The sequence below is a fragment of the Lycorma delicatula genome, chromosome 13, assembly GCF_047948215.1.
Source record: "Lycorma delicatula isolate Av1 chromosome 13, ASM4794821v1, whole genome shotgun sequence".
Taxonomy (NCBI): domain Eukaryota; kingdom Metazoa; phylum Arthropoda; class Insecta; order Hemiptera; family Fulgoridae; genus Lycorma; species Lycorma delicatula.
The window spans coordinates 1425920-1448683 of NC_134467.1; the positions used below are offsets into that span (position 1 = coordinate 1425920).

The following is a 22764-nucleotide window of genomic DNA, read 5'->3' on the forward strand; positions in this document are numbered from 1 at the left end:
TCTAACTTATTACATCTCACAGTCATCAGCCAAGCATTGGTAGGGATGCCACCGATGTAAATGCCTCGGCAGACATTTGCATCAGTAAAATACATATCAAATTTCGCCTTCATGTAAGCTTGAAACGGACATCTTCACATCCAACCTAACATGATTCCCTTAAACTAACTGACCGAAACCGCAGAAGCATGAACCTCGCGCCTAGTAAAGATTTGAGAACACTGTTTGTGACTGTGAATGCCTCAGAAAACGAACGAGTTTAAAGTTAAATCACTGCTACACTCATAACAATCAGAATTATGCTTTACGTAACATAGAAATTCAGACTTGCACCCAAATAAGTCGACCAATTGAGGTCACCTAACAAGGGGAACACAACCTCATTCTCGTCCGTGCAGAAGCTTGGGACAAACCCCGCACCTCCACCTGTTACCATCATGTTGTCTCGCGTGGCATTACAAAGTCATAATCAGGCCCACCACCGGCGGAACAAAGTCACGTCATCGGTCACATGGGCTACTATAACCCGGGAGCGCGGCCACCCATGCCAGCAGGAGCCCCAAATTGAATCATAAACAATACCAATATAACCCTGGCACGATGCCAATGTGCCTACCTCCAACCAGTCCAATATGTAGGCCAGAAACCTTGCCATCTGTGATCCTGCCACAAACAAATACCTTGGCTAAATTCTCTCTGTGGATAGATTTTACAATATTTTCAGTTAAAAAAGTTTTAGATAATTTGAAAAGAAAATTGTCCCATTTTGAACAACACTATTGCGCAGTCAACTTATGTTGGAAATGTAGGATATCAGAGCACAATATTTCATGATTCATGGAATAAATTTAAACTCTAGGGTATGATACTTATTAGTAGAGTATCATCTACGATGTCATTCTACATTAGTTTTTAGTGTTTCTTTGCGATTGCTATTTTTAGCAGTATTGTTTCCTGCAGACAACATAAATAAAAATCGATATATCTGGTAAAAATTCTTCACAAGATTAAAAAAAATTGTTGTCATGTATGTTCATCTGTTTAAAATTAATCAATTAATAAAGGTATATTATTGTAGATATTTACACACAAAAAAAAAAGAAATACAATTTAAAAGCAACTGGTATAATCTTTTAATAATTTAAAATAAAAGAAAAAATAGATTAACAATATTTCCATTAAAAAACAAATAATTAAATAACATTAATACTGTAGCAAGAATACAGACACTAAAATTAAATAAAAAATCTTATTGAGGTGCAAATCTATTAACTTGAAATTTATGAAAGCGTATATAAAAAAATTGTAAAGAAATTGTTTTTCAGCTGATAAAAATTAAACATATTTATTTGTTTAGTTATAACTAAATAACTATAAATTTCTATTTTATTCTGTATTTTCCTTTTTTAAGTACATCAATTCTTATAATATATTTAAAATATAATTACAATCAATTATGTAACAGAACAAAACCCTCACTCTATTCATTATCTATTTTTACTACACTAAAAGCCAATTTTTAAAATTTCAACAATCTTAAAAAACTTTTATATCATTACTTTGAATTTACTTTACTTATTCTTTGCCTAAAGATAACTGCCATCATATAGCTTTCCTTCTTTTCTCTTAATAGAATAATACTCTTTTAATAGATGTGTAGAAAATTAAATAAAAATTGTTTGGACCTAAAATCATTTCATTAAAGCAACCTACTTGTTTTATTAACTGCTATGGTCACTGACCATTGTCGATTGAAACCAATAATATGCAGGGAGTATGGACCCAATATAATTTTTTTTCCTGGATAGCCTCTGGGAATCACTATTAGGTATTACTTCAGAGGATGACATGTATGAGTGTAAGTGAAGTGTAGACTTGTACAGTCTCAGGTCGACCATTCCTGAGATGTGTGGTTAATTGAAACTCAACCACCAAAGAACAACTGTATCCACGATATAGTATTCAAATCCGTATAAAAGTACTGCCTTTACTAGGATCTGAATGTTGGAACTCTCGACTTCAAAATCAGCTGACTGGTGAAGATGTGTTCACCACTAGACCAACCCGGTGGGTTAGATTCGATATTTAACTTTAGTGAACTAACAGATGTAGCACTGATCTTCTTATATGTATTTCACATTCTTTAATTTTCCAGGATTCCATTTCCCCAAAATATTACAGATACTGAGGAAACATTAGGTAATAACAAGATATCTTTTAATGTCTTACCAGCTCTGAAATAACACTTCTTAATTTTAAATCTTTTAATTTCTTGGCTACACACAAAAATTCATTAAGTAGAATATGAAATATTATTCATTATATCTTTTATTGGTCAAATATTTTTACTATTAGCATATCTATATATCTGGGGGTTGAGAAAGTATTTTGTATGTAGATGTTTTACTTCATGAAATTAATTTATCTGTTAAAATCATTCCTCAGTAATACAAAATCGGTTTGCCATTTGACCCTATTACTTACTATTTGTGCTTCAGTTATATTCGTATATCATCGATTACTACTATGAGGGTCACTGAAATATAAACCAGAATATTGCTGTGCAAACTGAGGAATGAGGAGTGAATGTGGTGGGGTACAGGGGTATTCAATGATGTGTCTGGAGGGGAGCAACCGGCCAACCATGCCCGTAGATCATGTTCACTCATCAGTAACAGGGAATGTCTGAGCAGGAGGAACCATCGTCCGTTGTACAACAATGATTTCTCATCAACGAAGGTGTCAAATCTTCTTAAATTTTGACTCGACTCCAGGCATAGTTCGGAGATGATACCATGTCGATAAAACTCGTGTTTGATCAGGCCAAAAAAGTGTGAAAAGGCCGTGATACAGTGGAGAATGAAGGTCACAAACATTGTCCAAGTACCAGCATCATGATGAAACATTCAGGTTATTTGTGACCTTGTGGAAGATGACTGCCGTGGAAATTGCATCGGAGGACACAAGTGTTTCAAGTGAATACAATGTTGTCAGACACTCTTGGATACAGTAAAGTTTCGCGAAGTGGGTTCCATGTTTTCTTTCTGAGGCAAAAAGAAATGTCCGGAAAGAAATCTATCAACAGCTTCTAAATCGCCTTGAGGAAGAAGGAAAGGCAATTTTTGGACCATATTGTGACCACAAATTGTGAGTCAACCATTACACCCCAGAAAGTAAGAGAAAAGTATGGAGTGAAGGAAAAGTGCAAAGGGGACACTGATAAAGGCCAAGAAACAAATGTAAGTTGGAAAAGTTCTGGCAACTGTGTTTTGGGACTCAAAAGGTGTGCTGCTGATTAATATCCTGCATGTATGAAAGACGATAAATGCGGTAATACTACTGTCAGCTGATGGATGACATCAGGGCTTCTTATCACAACAAACAATGCCGACAACTGATTTGCAACATTCTGCTTCTTCATGATAGCTGTTCAGACTTGTGATAGTCGCTAATATTCATTGGACACTCTTGAACATCAACATATAGTCAAGACTTGTCACCTTATGATTTCACATTGAGCATTAAGGGCGCAATTGGTTGTTGGGACACCATTTTGTTTTTTGATAAGGGGATCAGGAAGCTACCTATCCAGTATATAAAATGTATTTCTGTTGAAGAAAACTATGTAAACACGTTCTGGTTTATATTTGAGCGACCCTTGTAACATTTACTATGTAAATTTATATGCAAGTCATTGTGTGCAATATTGTTATCTATTATTAAGCTTATTAAAATGAAATTATGAGCGCATTTGTTTTTTATTTACATAAGAAAATATTTGGGTTTGGGTTTCAATAAATTTGAAGGAAGGTAAATTATATCAGGAGACTTCAACAATTCAGAAATTGAGATGAGTTCACACAATGTTAGAAACCGGTTGAAATAATAAGCATGCTGAAGATTAAATGAAATGCTAATTCAAGAGAACTTGCATGCTTGTTTATATAAAAACTGAGCTGCATGGGATGAGAAACTAAACCGAATCAGTTGTAAGACTACTCTTAGATGAAAGAGAAGATTATGTTTTGAACAGGGAAAGTTGTATATTCACTGTGAAGAATTGCTAAAGTAAGAAACAAAGATTCTGCTATAAGAAAATTCCCCGCACATCCTTGACTGTTGGGAACTAAAACTTAGCTTGTAGACATCAACAGCTCCTTCACATGATCTAATACTAGCTCTGACTTTCCTGACTTCTTGTCAGTAGTGCAATTGTACTTCCTTTATGTTTTGTTTGCATTCATGGGCCAACATTTCTGAGATTCAGGTTTTTCATAATTTAAAGTAAACTCTCACTTCTGATCGATTTGTTTTTGTATTTGTTGTCACTAATATCCTGCAACACTGGTTATTTAGGAAAATGCACAGATTTACAATAATTATCCATCCAACGGTGTAAAATTTTAATTGGGAAATACAGAGTACTAAAATGGTTAATTACAAACGAGGAAAACTAAATTTGCAACAGTAAGTAACAGTTCCAGTAAGAAATAATATTTCTGAACCAAAGAGACATTGATGCACTCTTTCTTGTATGAAAATCTAAAAGATTTTTTGTTTTAGATATTCAGTTGTATGCAAGTTTATCATTTGGGATTACACATCATGACTTGTTTAACTTGCAAAAAATTTATGTGCTTAAAATCTGTACCGGTTTCTGGCTTTGTGTCAACCTATCTTTAATTCTTTTAACTTTACTAAATGGATCAGTGATAATAAAATTTCTGAATGAAGATTCCATTTTAACTATTACTAATGAAACTTCAAACATTATATCTAGTTTTAAGAGGTCTTCATTAATGATGTTAGCCATAATGAGTACCCCATAGTAAGTGAGTATGATAATCATCTGGTTACAAATAAAGTCCAATCTTGAATACAACCTTCAGGTAGAGTGATTAGTCTAAACACATGTCTTTTACAGTTTTAATGGAGATGACAAATTTATAGTTCAAAAGATGATAAATCTATACTTTAGTACGCTTGGCATTAATTGTAATCGGTTATATGTTAGTACAGAAGTTCATGATGCTATACATGAATTCTACAGAATTAAATTCTTATTTTAATAGATGTGTACTGAAATGGATTTGTGGATCTCTGAAGTCAAACAATTCCTACTAGTCAGTCAGTCAATTTATAAAAGATATTACAAACTAACTAGAGTAGAATGTCAGATGTGCTAGAAATAAGAAATATTTAAAGTTCTATGATTAATCAACAATTATTATCATCGATTAAATTAAATTTCTAAAGCAGAATCTAGAGTAAAAAAAGATATTAAACATTTTTGGAATTTAGTTGATTGCAAACATAAAACATGTTTTAATCAGTTAAGAGCTTATATATGTATTTTTAGTGGAAAAACCTAATGGATAAAGTTATCAGTGAATCCCACTACGTGTTCTTAATTAAATGTAAACAACGTATCTTGATATCAGCTATCTAAAGGGTAATGGCCTATTTTGCTAATCTACTGTGTGTCAAAAAAACCTTGTTTTTTTAACATGTGAAATATTGGCCTAACTAAACAATTTTTAATTTTGTTGTTAGTAATTTTATAAGTAACTAACATCCTATTTTTAGTTTAAACTGTTTTGAAAAACTGTATGAGCATATACTATAAACAAAATAGACTTATTACTTGATCTCATCATGGTTTTCAATCAGACCATCCTACTATAAAAAAAATTTACTGTGGTAGTTTCTAGGCAGAGATGGTCAAAAATTTCTGAAGTTCTGTGTAGATAAATAATGTAAAAAGACACAATATGTGTAACAATCGGCAAAGAGAAAGTATTAAATTGTATGAGGCTTACCAATAGACAAAAAATGCAGTCAGTTCCAAAGGCAGCCTCACTCTCACCCCAATTCATATTAAGGATATTTCTGTTTCTCAACAAGTCATCAAACATCAGCAAAGAGAAGATGAGTAAGATAACTGAAATACATCACTTCAAAATAACAAAAATAATGTCCTGGATAAATCCAAACCCACGTCCGTTCAACATCTATGCACACGTCCGGGATGGGCAACGACATGGTACCTCTACTTGTCGGCCAATGGGGAAATGGTCTTGCCCAAGAACTCCTTCTGGAGTACGGGATTGGTGGTCCTGAGCTATCCAAGCTGGTTACGGTTGTGCCTCTTGGTTTTGCTGTTTGCAGCAGGGGTGTAGGGCATGACTGTCATCTGTTTGTTGATGCTGGGCGGAGTGCCCATCCCTCTTCTCGGTTGTGGAGACGGGTTGAGGGTGGGCTACTGTGAGCTTGCTCTGCTGAAGCTTTGCATCGTCTAGTTTGAGTCAGTCACTTTGGTCTTTGGCAGGGATTGTCCCATGGGTAAGGGTATTGGAGCCCTTACTGCTACGTGTGAGCCCTGGGATGTCAGTAACATGGGTCAGGCTGTAACTGACTCCCCGGCCTGGGTTATGGGTTAAATTTGTGAGTGGCGGCTGACTGGGGGAACCCTGGTAGGTGATCCAGGGCATGCCCACACCTTGCGACATATTGACTGACAACTTATAGGATTATGGAAACAGTTTCCACTGGAGAACCTCTTTCTTCGGTAGCGAAGAGGAGGAACAGCATGGAGTTTAATGATAAGGAAGAATTTATAGTACTAGAAAGAAAGGATCGAACCATGCTTCGATCTACCTATTCCTAAGTATTTAATAATAAAGAAAAAGGATGGTGACTTTTCTAAAATCAGTCCTTGGTGATAGCTCGTGGCATCACCGAAGCAGCTGGAGGACCAGTTAAAGATACAAGGAAGATTGCGACGGGATTATCTGTTGAATCCGTTAACGATGTACAGTCTTCTCAGTTATTAAAAGCAGAGAAGATTGGACTTATCGACGTTGAGGTTGCACCACACGGTACTCTAAATACTTTTAAAAGGAGTTGTGTGCAAATTTGCTTAATACATGGAGGATGAAATTGTTGAGAAACTTTATGGACAAGGAGTCATTGTGTGTTGATGGTTAGACACTCGATGAAATGGAGAAGTTTTACTCTCCGCATGCGTAGAGTAAAAGATAGCACAAGACAAGAACAACATAGCGCAAGATCAAGAAATTGTCCAAAATATACAGAGGAAATTACGATTCAGGAAGTAAAGACTGTTCAAAAGGTCAGTTATTTCGAAGCCAGGAAAATTATGCATAGTATAATGCCAAAGACCATGACTTATGCACAGGTTGCTGTTGCTGCAGTCACCATCAAACCTAAGGACGAGGTAACAGAACTGGCACCAGTCTTAACAACAATGGTGGAAAAAATTACTGATCAGAAATTAAGGAATCGATCATTTAGGAATAGCAGCCCAAAGTTGTGTAAGATGAAAGTAGACCTGCCAAAGCAACAGCGTCTAAGTTCATAGAAAAATGAGTCTACAAATACTTCTAAGGCACCACAAAGTCCAAAACAAATGAAGGAATCTGAAACGAAAGTTCAGATTAAACAAATCCCAACCCCGGGACCGCGAAAATAGAAATACCTATTTTAGAAAAGGAAGATTTAGGGAAAACTAAAATGGAGCCTCTGAAATCACAGAGGCTGTTAGCTGACCGGGCGAGACATTTGCTGCCCCACGCGCTCTCGCAGTAAGCACATCCAGTCTTGACTGTGATGTGCTTCTTGCTCTGCCAATGGAGCCGGTATCATCCGATACCAGCAGCAGGAGATCCTTCGCGGTTTCCACCAGAGGAACTGAGGGATGGATGTCAGATGCATTGGACATTGCAGAGTTCGACATTGAGGTCTTCAGGAAAATAGAGAAGAGCAAAAAAAAGGATGCCCTAAAGGAAAACCTAGGCGATAAATATAAAAAGAGTAAGATCAAATATCTTAATTGAGATTTTTAGAAATAGATATAACATTAATTTTTAATTAATATAGATACAGATATCTGAGATTATATATACGTGTTTTGCATTGTGATGTTAAATGGCAAGGGCCCTTTACACCCTTGTCATGTGTTTGTTTAATAGATTTTGTTGAAGTGTATTTTAATTTACATCATTGCCAAGTTTCGTTTTGAGAGTTTTTGACTAAATTTCATAAAAAATGGCTAGAAATATTCTAAAATGACAAGGGCCTTTACACTCTTGTCATTTTGTGTTTTTTGGGGGTTTTCAATAACCACTGACAAGTCTTTTTTAGTTGAACTTTTTTGACAAGACTAGTCTTCACTATGTCACCTGAGTTCTGTTTTCAGGGGAGGAAAGGTAATTTGTATATTGAGTATGTTGCTAGAGTTGTTTGTACTTGGAGGAAGTAGAATCTTTTTCTTTTTTGTTGTGGAATGGACTAATGACCAAGGAAACAGTGGAACATACCACAAATGGATGCAGAGCCAGATACATAGCCAGACACAAAATAGCAGCTAAAGTAATATACTGAGCATTAGCTGCAACAAACAAACTCATCAAAAACACAGATTTATACTACAAATACACACTGACATCCATAATCGAAAATGCTATATACAAACTACACTGGAATGTTGACATTCATACAGATAAAACAGTCCCCACTAATACACCAGACATCAACTACCAATTGAAAAAAGAAAAAAATCACCTCGACATTGCCATCTCCAATGACAAAAACATCCAAACCAAATATGCTGAAAAGATATCCAAATACACTGGTAGCAATGGAAATAAAAAAGTCATCATTATCCTCCTCATTATGGCAGATATGGGCCTCACACCTCACATCAAATCTAGTAAAGTTAGAAGTCAATACACAAATATAGAGACTTTTAGAAATCAGTCATAGTCAAAACATGCAACATTGTCAAATGTTTCTTTAATAGAGAATTATATCATTATTTGTACTAACATGGCAAAGCCCATCAGTGTAGATTAAGACTGAAATCATGTAATGGAAAAAAAGGTTTAAAATAGAAAGTTGTCCACATTTACAGAAAGTTACAGTTCTCAAATTAAAACTACAGTCTCATCTTTTATTTATTTCATTTGATAAAATAATTTTATATCAATCTGATTAAAAAAATGAGATATTTTCATAAATTTCATGTCACTGATTTTGCAAATAAATGTGCACTTAAGGCAGAGATCACCGAGTTTAACTGTTTATGTCTGTTCACAATCTGGGGGTCATGAAATTACTTTGTAAGTCAATTCATTTTATGAGAAACAACTTATTATGAACATTTTATATGTCAATATCTGGATTAAAGTATCAGAACACGGGATCACAGGGCCTCATTCACTTGCTACACAAAAAAGAGGACAAAATAGACCCAACAACTACAGGGTAAACTCACTTTTAGACACAACATACTAAATCTTTCAAGAATCATCCTCATAAGGATCCTCAAAAGGAAACAAATCAAGAAGGAAATAAAAGCATACCAGGGAGGTTTCAGACTTTGGAGGAGCTGTTCAGAACAAATCATGAGTCTCAAACTAATAATAGCTTACAATAGAAAAAGAGCAGAGACATTATGATAACATTAGTAGCAATGACAGCATATGATTGCATCCACAGAAAATCCCTACTAAAAATTTTAAGACACCTTGGACTACATCCCAAATTAATAAATATGATAATATTGACCCTCACAAACAATAAATCAAAAGTGAAATTCAGAAGTAAACTCTCAGAACCATCTGAGGTTGAAAAAAAAATCGCTGGTAAGAGTCTGCAGACAGTGATGTCAATGAGTTCATTGACATCACTGTTTACAGTTCAGTGTACGTTTACAGTTCTAAACATGATCTAACCTAAAAGTGAAACGAAAATGGGAAAAAAAATTAAAAAATAAAGATAAAAACATTATATTTCAGTTCAATGAGATTTGTAAAAAAGAATAATTTCCAAAAAATAACTTGAATTTTGTTAGACAACGTTTTTTTACCATTTGATGAACCGCAGGACTCGAACATGTCATTTTATTCATTTTTTATGGTGAGTTTACAAATTGTGCCGCTACTTAGCAGTACTTGATATTACTAGGTAGTGTACAAAAACTTGATAATGTACTTGAAATAATCAAATTTTAAAAAAATTAGTTTTGTAATCAAATTTAAAAAAATGTTCTTATGTAAATGAAAGCACTGAAGATGAAACAATTTTTTTAATTCCCATAACTTCTTTAAAAAAAATAAAACAGAAATAAATTTGATTGGTAAAATCAAATTTAATGATGAAAATTGAGGGTTACATTTATAAAGTAATAAGTGCAATATTACATCGTGGATCTTTGATTTGTAAAGGTCATTATACAGTTTTAATAAAAAAGGAAAAATATGGTATGGAAGTGAATGAATATATAACTATCATAAAAAAAAAATTGGCCGTGAAATTCAATTTGTTTGTTCTAGAAAGGCAATAAATTTGAATAATAAATCCAAAAGATAACAATAAGTAATTCATAAAAAAATTAAAGAACAATCTAACAAAACGCAGTGATAACAAAAAAAAATTAACTTAATAACTTAGCAGCTACAACAATGTTTTCAGTACCTATCTCTTTGAGAAATAATTTTTATCTTCTGGGAAATATTCCACCGACTGAATTTTTAGCTCACACAAATGCACCTTCATGCTATCCAAACTGTGGTGAATAATAATGTCTTCTTCAACCAAAATTTTCTCAATTCAATCAGAAGTGAGTGGAAACATATGAACATTTTTGCTTTGAAGGCGAATAATCCAGATATCAAGCTTCTTAATAAAAGCATAAACTTCATCTGTCATTAGTAAAATGTTTTTATCATGTCCATGTAAATTCAGATTCAAATGGGAAAATATACACCTTAAATAGGAAAATAAATCAGCTAAGTAAGCCAACAGCAACATATATTCATTATTCTGTAAAAATCATTGAGAGTAGCGTTTGTTTATCCTGGAAAAATATTATTAATTCATCTCCTATTCCAATAACTGTAACACTTTCCCCTGCGATAACCATCTGAGTTCTGTATGGAAAAGAAGAGACTTTTCTTTTTGCCCATTTCATGGTATAGTTTAGCAAATAGCCTATTCTGTAGCGGTCGACTTTTAATAAATAAAATTAACCATTTTTACAGCTTTTGAAAGAATAAGTTTGAGATTTTCCGGCATACGTTTTTGGCAACAGCATGTCTGTGAAGGAAGCATTGTATCCATTTTGCCTTTGGTATATGATATCTTTTAATTTCTTTCAGAAATTCATGTTTTTTCCTGTTATCTCCTTTGCACCATCACCACATACTGCAATACTTTGTCCTGTAGCATGATCAGATATTGATTTTCAAAACAACATATTCTCTTTGATTCAGTGAAACTGAATACTAGAAAATTCACTTGAACTAACTTGAAGAGAATGAAAAAGTATTGCAATAACTCTAGTATTATTACAATACTCATTCTCTTGATTGAACAAATATTTGTTCTGAATTTTTAAAATGTTTTTAAATTTTATTAACAAACAATTTTTAAAGAATAAAATGTAAAAAGCTAACATCAATGTGTAAATGTAAACAAATCAAAAATTTATAAAAAGATATCACTGAAGATGGGCTTAGGCCCGAACACATTTTCATGAAGATAAAAAAGTAAAGGTAAGAGGTGTTCTCTAATTCTATACTTTGCGGAGACTGAAAAAAAATTATATTTTAAATTACATGTGTGTGTATATATGTATGCACACATGCATGCATGTGTTATTACAAGGATAAAGTAAAAAAAATTATTTTGGTCAGAATAGATTCTAAGCGTAGAATCTAAGTATACAACAATTGTGCAGATTCAAATGATGACCACTTCAATGATACATGAAGAAATAATATGGGATAAATGAAGGAATAGATGATCAAACGAAATATGTAAAGGAGATGAGAATTTGACAATGATTAGAATGTCATAGTAGAAGAAGAACAGTAACAAAAAGTAGTTAAAAAAGTGTAGGCTTGGTCAGAGAAATGAAAAAATGAGAAAGGTATTATTAGGGCTTTCAGAATTTTTTAATAATAATTCTGACTAAAATTTACTCATAATGAAATGTAGTTTAAAAAAAGTGAAAAATACCCAAAATTGGACCTGGAGTAACCAGTAAATCATGAGGTTGGCCATCAAAAGTTTACTATTACATCGCTGAATTATTTTTTTAGACATAATAATAATATATTCACTTTCTTCTATGTAAACTATGTAACCATACATAAATTAAAAAAAAAATTAACTTATCAGATATACTATTTAGGGTGGTAAAAAATTAACTTGTCAAATCAAAATTCTTCATCTGTTACCTTTTATATTTGCTCCATAACACTAATGCTTCACCTAAAACAGAGTAAATATAAATACATTTGCAAGATTTATATAATAATAAATTTTAAATACAATGTATATCAAGTAAATTTACTAAAAAAGAAATGTAAAGAATTTGTTTCCTTAAATTACATATAATATGAAGAATTTTTGGAGGTACATGTCTTCAGTTCAAAGAGATTACACAGCATTGATATTAAAAAAGAATTTAAGTTAAACAGAAACAATGTTTGCTGATTTAATACAATTTAACGGTGATCCATTGAAATTATTTGAAATAATTTATAATGAAGCTTGCATGACTGTTACATCATAAGTTTACAATATTCACTTACTTAGAATATCTTCTTTATAATCTCTTTCTGTGAGCCCAATATTTTTTTTTACATTTATAAATAAAATTTACACATTGAAAATTATACAATATAGACTGAATAATTCTGTTTTATTTTAACTTTAAAATAATAAGGCTTAACATCAATTTGGTTAACATGATTCATCATATTTTCGTTTTAACTGAGCTAATTTCAAGATTTAATAATCATACAATTTTTGTTATTAATTTTGCTTATGAATAAAATAAATCTTATTTTAGCATTTGCTTAGCTTGAAAAAGTAACGATAAAAATAAAATTTACTCAATGAAATACCCAACAAAATAATATAAAGCCAAAACATACTTATCAAAAGTGTAAATATATTTTACAGATAATAAAATTAGATGACAACATATCAAAACTTATAAAACAGCAGGATGAACTTCAAAGTAAAATAAAATTGACAAATAAACACAGGCACTCAGGAGAGTTAGGTTAATAGTGACTGCAATCACCAAATCAGCTTTAAATCTCTTGAAGAAAACAACAATAAAATTTTAAATCTAAAAATGAAGACTGCAGAAAACATGAACCTAAATTATAGATGATGAAATATAATAGTTACTACAGTTCCTACTACTATCAACATAACAGTTATTACAGAAGTGAGCAATCAGAAGTTAAGTAAAGTTTTGAAAAATGCAACCAAAAAATTTTAGATTTAAAATTTTTTAATAATTAAATATTTAAACACTTATAAAAATGAGTAAAGTATTGTTTTTAGAGACAATCATGGTCATGGATATAGTGATTTACTAAATAAACATTTAAATAACACTTGTAAGTTTACAATAATTTTTAAATTGAATGTTTTAACTAAACTGTGTTGACGAATCTGTTAGGAATTAAATAAAATATTTTATTAAAGATGATCTTCTACTAATAGAGTGAGGTGGAACCAACAATATAAATGATGCAACTTAATCATCTTCATCAAACTAGATAATACTCTAAATGATTTGGTTGCACTCAGAAAAACAGCTAACATAACTATTAATACAGTTGAAGCTGAACATGATAAGCCAGAACTAAACAAACTAAATACAAAACAGAATTATTAACCTCCAAAATAAGAATGAAAATAAAAATAGTGTTTATATATATATATATATATATATATATATAATATGTATAAATGATATACATATTATAGTGTTATATATATATATATATATATATATATATATATATATATATATATATATATATAATATGTATAAATGATATACATACAGTATATATGAAGTGTCTATGATGATTTTTCGTTCAATTTTTAGAACTTATAAAACAATAACAGACATGTACAGGTTAAGTGAATGATGTGAGTAAACAAACTAAATCTTTTGGTCACAAAAGGACTTGCTAGCAGGATCAGCAAGAATAATAATTGGTTTAAATTTAATACATTACAATAACATTTAATACAATAACTTTTCACCCCACCCTCTTACATTTGGAATGTGAATCATGTCAAATTACTGCCCAGGTACCATTTATGGTGTCATGCTGGCACCTTCTAGAAGACGGTGGCAAGATAACTGTTTCTTTAATGAAGCTCAGTAGAATAAGTGACCTGTCTTAGTTTCAGTGAAATTATTCAAGGGTTCTTTCTATTTTCCTACAAAGAGTTGAAAAAAGGAAAATTTAAACCATTTATTTAAGAGGAATTTATGTTGTATAAAAGGAAAATTTAGTTTTGTACAAAAAAGGAGTTATACAAAAGGGAAATTAGCCTACTGGTAAACATCAGGCCTCCTGTTCCTCATAAAATTAATCAAAAGAATATAAATTTGCTGTAAAATGTAAAGCATCATATTAAAAAAAAAAAAATAAATATATATATTTAACAATACTGTACATATTTACAATAATATATAGATATATACATACATGAAAAGAAATAATGTAAACTGATGCCTTCAAACGTATTAAAATCTCAAACTAGAAGTACAAAAAAGTTTTAACAAATTAAAACTAAAAACTTTTAACAAATTAAAAGTTTTTACATATGGGTTGCCAGATGTGTTATAGTAAACAAAATGATTTGAATAATCTTCTGATTAACAGTCCAAGTTTAAAATGGGCTGCGTGAGTGAAAAAAAACCGATGAATATTAGAATCACTGAAATGTTAAAAGTAAAATTATACCATAAAATCTCATTAAAATTCTTCTCATAAAATTGATACCACTGATAAACACAATCTCTGTTTCTTAACATGTGATAAATGAAACCAATCTGTTTTTTAATGCTGAAAAAGAATGTGAAATCAGAATTTTACCATCAAACCATATTTTTGAAAAATTCCATAATTTAAATTTCAAAAAGTGTTCATATATAATACATGAACAATGTTTATTTTACATAATTACTTTATATTTATGTGCTTGGTGAATATTTTTAACTATATTAATCAGTTGTTAACCATGAAACAATACTTAAGTCATAACACAAACATCACGTCTGTAACTTCATATCTCTCTGTTGAAGCTTACATAAACGAGATTCATAAAGTCTGAACAATTCAAAACAACACAAAGCTTGTTGGGTTTGTTAGCCTACTGGTTTTAATAATATAATCTCTTCAGTTGGTGTGATAACTGTATTAAGAGAGTGAACATTGAAATTTCATAATGCCTCATAAGAGTGTAAATGATTAAGACGGTTTTTGTTACATGTGTGGTGAGTGCACTGTAAAATCACATAACAAAACATTATACTTATAATTAAAAAATTTATAAATTGTACTTTGTAAAATCAACCATCAGGATAAAACATGAGCACCTCATATAATATGAAGTAACTGTTCGATTGATTTAAGAGAACGGCTAAAAGGCATATGAAAGGCTTTGACATTTGTGGTCCCTACGGTTTGGCATGAACCAAAAAATCACTTAACTGATTGTTAATTCTGTTAAACTAAGCGTTTTGAATTTCTAAGACATCTAAATACACTGTATTCTATCCTTCACTGTCATCTGCATTCAGACCTGCATCTCACACTGAATTCATACCGGTTTCTGAAGTTCCTGAAAACTTGTTTCGTAAAAACAGTGATGAAGAAATGGACATTACAGAAGAAAATAATCACGATTTAAACTTTGAATTGCAATTCAGCATATTGCAATTGCGAGCCATATCTTATATCATGAGGTGAGCTAAATAACTTGGTAAGAGATTTAAACTTATGAAAAAATCAAACTGATCTTGTAAGCTCAAGACTGCAAACTAGAATTTACTTAAAAAAGAGAATTACTTAGTTTACTGCATAAATATTGATAAGTTTATGTTATAATTAGGGTAGTTCCGACCTGAGGAGTGGCACCTATTCAATGATTCCTCCATATTTATCTTAAAAGCAGTTCTGCTTCACAATAACAATAAATATCCTTCTGTGTCGATCTGTCATGGAATTAATATGAAAGTAACGTATGATGTTATGAAAACTGTTAAATTATAAAAGGCATAATCGGAATGTGTGTGGAGACTTACAAGCAATAACTCTTGTTAGGCATGTGATTAGGGTATATAAAATACTGTTGTTTTATTAGTGAGTGGGACACCCGAGATAGGGATCAGCATAATGTACTAAAACAATGGAGCAAAAGCGATAACTTGACTCCTGGTGAAAATAACATTATTCATGAGCCACTTGTTAACCAGAAAAATATATCTGTACTGCTCCTTCATATCAAACAAAAAATTCTGTAAAAGCTAAGAAAGACAATCAAAAATTCTTGTACATATGACAAAAATTTCCAAAAGTAAGCGAAGCAAAAATTAAAGAAGAGATATTTGTTGGCCCACAAATAAAGGAACCAGTCAGAGATGAAATTTTTAGCCCTTTGTTGACTGATGTAGAATTAACTCGCTGCTCTCATAGTGTTTAAAAATGCAAACATTTTCTGGATGTTCATAAATCAGAAAATTATCAGGATATTGTAAACCGATAAATTCATACAAAGTATGCGATGTAATATGTTACTAAAGTCCATTTCCTGCATTCACATCTGCATTTCTTACCTCTAAATCTTTGGGGCAATAAGTGATGAAGACGGTTTTCACCAAGATATTTCAATGTTGGAAAACCATTAACAAAGGCAAACTAAATGTTGGTATTTGGCTAATTCCTATTGGACTTAAATATGAGATGTACCTGAGTCTACTTAAAAAAAGGAAAACATCTGTTAAAAAGTTTTAATGTTTTAGTCAAAATTTCAAAAAAATATTTATTTATTTACCTGCAAGCATAATTTAAAAAATATATTCATAAGTCGTTTTTAAATAAAAGCTTACAAATTTTGTAATATATAAAATAATTTCTTACCTTTTTATCAGGTAAAACTAAAAAAATCCACATCTTATTTCATTTTTAACTTAGTATCCATAATATGTCTTGAAATATATTATCTGCAACTATAAGGGGATTACTGTAAATTGGGAAAAAAATTATGATTTGAGCTAGGTGTGACAAGTCAAAGGATAAATACATTGTTAGAAAGTATAATCCTGAATCGGCATTTCAAATGTAAATAAACTGAATACAATTAACTACGAAAAATTTCCAATGCAGCATAAGAAAATATCGTACCTCTTCCAGTTGCTAATATATTTCCAGTATTATTAAAAATGTTTATACTTGAAATACACTGGGATACACCGCTTTTTATCAACTGATATAAAGTTTTACCCATAGCTGGACAAAAGAAATCAATAGTGCGGGGTTCTCCTTCTGTGTAAGAACTCAAACTTGGATCGGGATATCGACCAATAATAATAATATCAGATGTTGGATGCCATGATGCCTATAAAAGAAAAAAACTTCAATTAAAAAATAAGATTGTAAGTTACACTAATATACATCAAAAACAAATTTCTATAAGGAAAAAGCAAATAGAAATGCTTCATGAAATGGATTCAAGACAAAAAAAAACAGATCTAAAAAATGAAAGTTATTAAAACAAATAAATAAATAGATTTTGATATTGTTTTACAGTTACATAATTTTTTTCCTGATGAGATTAATTCACCATAAGGTTTGAAGCTTGTGTGTGGGAATATAAAATGGAAATTTTGTAGCATATGAAAATGTCATGCAAAAAATGACCAGGATTGGAATCTGAAACCCTAGGATGAAAGGCCAGGAAGGCCAAGATGCTACAACTCCGCCATGGGGATTGACAATTTAAGTTTTAAACTTTACAAAAATTTAATTTCTTTGTAAAATAATGACTTTTAAAAAATCATTTATGTATTATTATTTTAATGTTTTCAAAAATCTAGATATAGCATAAAAATAACAAAGGCCCTTCTCAGTGGGTTACAATGTGTTAAATGTCAGTAAAAAACAGTGGATTACAATGTGTTAAATGCCAGTAAAAAAAAAGAGAAAAAAAAGTAAAATTAATGATGAGATCAGAAATAATCAAATTATAATTTACATGCTGAAGAAGAGAATGGAGCAATTTCTTTGAATATTATTCTGTTCATTTTTTTCATAACTTTCAAGGAATGAATGAAAATAGGCAAAGGCTGGATTACAGCTGGCATATGTGTTGTGTGAGGAAGAGAGATTAATATACAATAAATAAAACATCGAATGGTAAAAAGAATATAAAAAATAAGGTGTAATACAAAAAATATAGAGTACTGTAATTTTTATTAAAAATAGTTACTTATTTTTTTAGGCTGATATAGTCACCTTCAAAGTACTCCAAGTACTCCCCCAAAGATGCAAATATTTTTGCCAGCCTTTCTTCCAATCCAGCATTTTTTTTAGTAATGCCTTAAGTTCAATTTGTGATTTTTTTTCTTTATTTAATTTAGTGTTGAAAATCATTGTTCTTCTATTGTTCTCTTAATTAAAGAGAACAAGAAAAAATCAAACAATGCCAAGTCTGGAGAATATGGAGGCTACAGCATCAGTATGTTATTTTTGGCTAAATAACTGCAAATTAATAATGAAAAGTGAGCTGAAATAATTGAGTTGCAAAAGCCAAAAACTTTTTGCCCGCATTGTTATTGAAATTGTTAGAAGAGTCATGAGCGATCAATATCAGCTAAAAGTTGTTCTGGAATGTTGCTTTTGTTAAAAATTCAACTGTTTTGGAAAAACTGACTGCTACTCATTTCAAACCACACTGTCTGTCAAAATTGTTTCACAAGACCCAGAAGAGATTCCTATCTCTTCAACAACTTTGCTAATACTGATTTGACAATTATTGATCACAATATGCTTTATTTATCAATATTTTCATCAGTGTTGTTAGAAATCCAATCCTTTTGTGTTCATGATCTTCTTGAAACCATTTGTACCACTCATACTGACCCATGTTATCGATGTAAAATTTTCACCGAACGCCTTAACTGACATCACCACTTCACTGCACTTTAAAACATTTTTAAAATAAAATTTAATGCAAATCCTTTGTTTTATGTTTTTTAAAATAAAAGAAATCACCACTCATAATAATGTACTTCAAATTACTTGGCTACCAAATTTAAACTATGGATCAAATATGGCTGAAAATATTGACATACATTGCAGGTAGTGCTGCTGTCATGCGAGAAGAAAAATTCAGTTAAAAAGAACTATCACCCAAAATTAAAATATTTTGTTATTTTCTTTTTATCGTGCCTTGTTTTTACAGAATTCATTCTTAAGGAAACAAAAATTAAGAAACATTGTCAAAAAGAAGGACATTATCTAAGAACATAAAAACAAAATTGACTCTTTGCCATGATGAGGTGGACCTGACCTTGCTGGAGATAGTTTTTTTAAAACTGTAAGTAAAAATAGACAGTTGATTCCTGAACTAAATGCGGCTATGAAATTAGTTTTCAGGTGAGAAATTTCTAAATAAATATTTGCTACTATTAGCCTTATGCAAAACTAAGTTCCTTCAGAGCTTCCAGCTTTGATGACGAACCTACCCACCCGCTTATTTATTTAAATGAGGTACTGAGTCAGTTTCTTAACTGATTTCTTTCCTTTGTGATGGTTGTTTTTCTAGATTTATCATAATATTGTTCAATTATGAACGCAGGTGGATAAAAAAGGCTTACAGATAGTTACAATAATTATCTATTTCTATCCAGCCTGTATTTTCTAACGTACTAAGAAAGTAACAGATAAATAAACTATGCCAAAATTAATATTACTCTCTTTAGGGTTCGGTTTGGTTTTACAAGAACTGAGGCAATAAACGATATTCTAATGGATAATATCAAATAACAAATCTAAACGGTCACTTTTGATTACTGAAGTTAAACAATACTATATGTAATTACGTATATTTTCATGTATACCTAAACTTTTTTTCCTGCTTAGTCTTCAGAAATCACTGTCAGATATTACTTCAGAGGCTGAATGAGGATGATGTGTATGAGTGTAAGTGAAGTGTAGTCATGTAGTCTTAGGTTGACCATTTCTGAGATATGTGGTTAACTGAAACCCAACCAACCGAGTGGGGTTACCGAAAAACCACAATGATTGCAATGACAGGCAGAAAAAAAATTGAACCAATCCAGATTAGAACGGCAGAAGGATCAGTCCAGTCAGCTAAAAATTAAAAATACCAAGGAATGTGGCTTGACCATAGATGATTCTTCACCTTTCACGTGTAGGAAACTTGAACTAAAGCTGAGGAAATAGTCAAGAACCTGAATAAGTTTCTGAGAATAACCACTGGACCTCGAAAATCAATAAATATACTATATGCGCATGTTGTGCATTCAGCATTATTATATGGAGTCACTGTGTGGTACAGAGCTTTATATAGAGACAGAAAAAGGTGATATTTAGAAGGGGTTCAGAGGAAAGTGGCACTGAGGATAAGATGTGCCTATTCCTCAGTGTCAACTGAGGCTTTATTTGTTATCCACCAGTGTGCCGTCATTCCAACAATTAGCAGAAGAAAGAATAAAAATAGCTGAAGGCTTGGGCAAGGAGTACGCCCGCAGAGAGCTACTGGTAGCATGGCAAAATAGATTGATGACTGCAAGAACGGATGAATGGATCCGAAGACTGATTAAAGAGATAGGCCATGGTTTGGGAGGGGGTTTGGTGAGATGAATTTTTGGCTCACTCAATTCCTGACAAGCCACGGTTCTTTTAGGGTGTATCTCTTTTTGAGGCAAAGGTCAGAGAGTTCAGACTGCCTTTACTGTGGTGGTAGAGAGATGATGGGACATGTATTCTTTTCATGCATTTGTTGGGAGAAGGAAAGGCACGAATGTACCAACATAACAGGAATAATAGATCCCGATAATGTGATTACTGTTATGATGACGGGAGCAGATAAATTTGTGGCTGTTTCTGGCTTCATTTGTCCTGCATCAGAAGGAAAAAGAAGCGTCCAGAGGTGTAAAAAGCTAGCACTATGGTGGCTGCTGTGCCCTGGCCGCTGGGTGGGGTTCTGGAAACAACATAGTCAGACCCAGTTCCCCTCCTGTGGTGGGGGCGGTTCCGGCTGTGGAGGAGGGTTCTGGGAATGACATAGTTGAGCCTGGTTCTCCTCTTGGTGGTTTGGGACAAGCAAGAGGATACACAGAGACCATGATATGGGTAAAAGTCCTGGAACCCAGGTGAAGAGCTTGAACGGAGAGTAAAGGGTGATGGACAGCCCCCTGCAGAGCTGCCATTCGTCTGCACTTGTGTAGATGGGCGGTGGTGATGAGGCACGGGGACTCCTGATCCCTGAACTCAAATGCACCTCCGGGATCGTGCTATGCTCAATTTCTGATCCGACCTTGGGTAGGGAGAAACGGTGAACTTGGAGTTTTAGTCTACAGGGTGTGAACACACATAGGCTTAATAATAACATCTAGCCGAATCCGTGCGAGTCTGACACTCCCCCACTTGTGAGGGTATGTAAATGGTATTTCTCCATAATACCGAAGAAAAAAAGAGCCAGCCTCCATGGCATGAGTGGTAGTATCTCAGCTTTTCATCTGGAGGTCCTGGGTCAGGCATGGAATTTTCACACATACTACAAATCATTCATCACATCCTCTGAAATAATACCCAACGATGGTCCCAGAGAAAAAAAAAACCACCACCAAAGAACACCGGTATCCATGATCTGGTATTCAAATCTGTATAAAAGTAACTAACTGCCTTTACTAGGATTTGAACGTTGGAAATCTTGACTTCAAAATCAGCTGATTTGCGAAGATGCATTTACCACTAGACACACCCGGTGGATTTAATACTTAAATTTAGCAAGGATTTAGTGATTAAAAATGGTAATGGTCTTAGCTGCTTGAAGCTAACAAAAAAAAAGAAAAGGAAATTATTTAAATACATACTCTTATCGGTGTAATGTGCATGAACTGCCGATGTGGATGTTCAATAATGTTTAATAACTTCCAATTACTGGCAGAGTAAACTCTGATTTCCTTATATTGATCAGATGTTAAAAGTTGGTTGCAACCGGTCTGACTGAAATAATAAAAAAACTTTATTAATAACAAAACTACGATGCTACAAAATTATAAACTAAGTATAACAGGTTTAACATACACAAACAAATTTGATTACAGTGAGAGGAAAATTGAAAGAAATGAAACAAATATTTCATTCACTAAACTAGAACAAAAGAACATACAACATGATTTTTTCCGTCAGTTATCTGGTTTGATACTCTATTCTTTTGTATTTTGTGTCTCTCTTACAAATACTTTATCCACATTAAAATGTAACTATGTATTATATTTAGATCTTCTCAGGAACAGGTAGCTGCTGTACTGTACTGTAGGCTGTCCTACTGTACTGTAGGTGCTGCTGTACTAACAAAACAAAAGGAACTGTCCCAGGACTTGCCAGGAAAGATAAGAGAAGTTGCAGGAAAACCTTGATCAAAGCAGCATCAAAAAATACACAATAGATAAAAGAGCAGATTAAAGTCCAATATTATTAACAAATAATAAATTATATCGATAGTAAAACTGATACATGATTGTAATAAAATATGTACGAAATAATTTTTAAAGCATTAATTAAAGTGAAATGAATGTTGAAGTTGATAAAAAAATCAAATCTTATTTTATTTTTTTTGAAATTATCTGGATTCAAGCAATAAAACAGCACAGTACACCAAATG

At 32.2% G+C, this 22764-nt stretch overlaps 1 protein-coding gene across 6 annotated transcripts in view; it reads right to left on the minus strand.

The window, feature by feature from the left end:
- Positions 1 to 1115: 1115 nt before the first annotated feature.
- LOC142334151 (DNA damage-binding protein 2-like) overlaps positions 1116 to 22764 on the minus strand; it is a 90104-nt gene continuing 68455 nt past the window's right edge. For 4 of the 6 annotated variants that reach the window (XM_075381918.1, XM_075381917.1, XM_075381920.1 and 1 more), the window contains exons 7-8: positions 21971 to 22103; positions 16958 to 17466 (exon numbers count right to left, since the gene is read on the minus strand). In XM_075381918.1, coding sequence (XP_075238033.1) covers positions 17209 to 17466; positions 21971 to 22103 — 391 coding nt within the window. In that variant the 3' untranslated portion in view covers positions 16958 to 17208. Of the gene's footprint in view, positions 12298 to 14593; positions 14913 to 16957; positions 17467 to 21970; positions 22104 to 22764 lie in introns of those variants that run through there. The other 2 variants (XM_075381922.1, XM_075381923.1) reach the window with 2 other exon arrangements.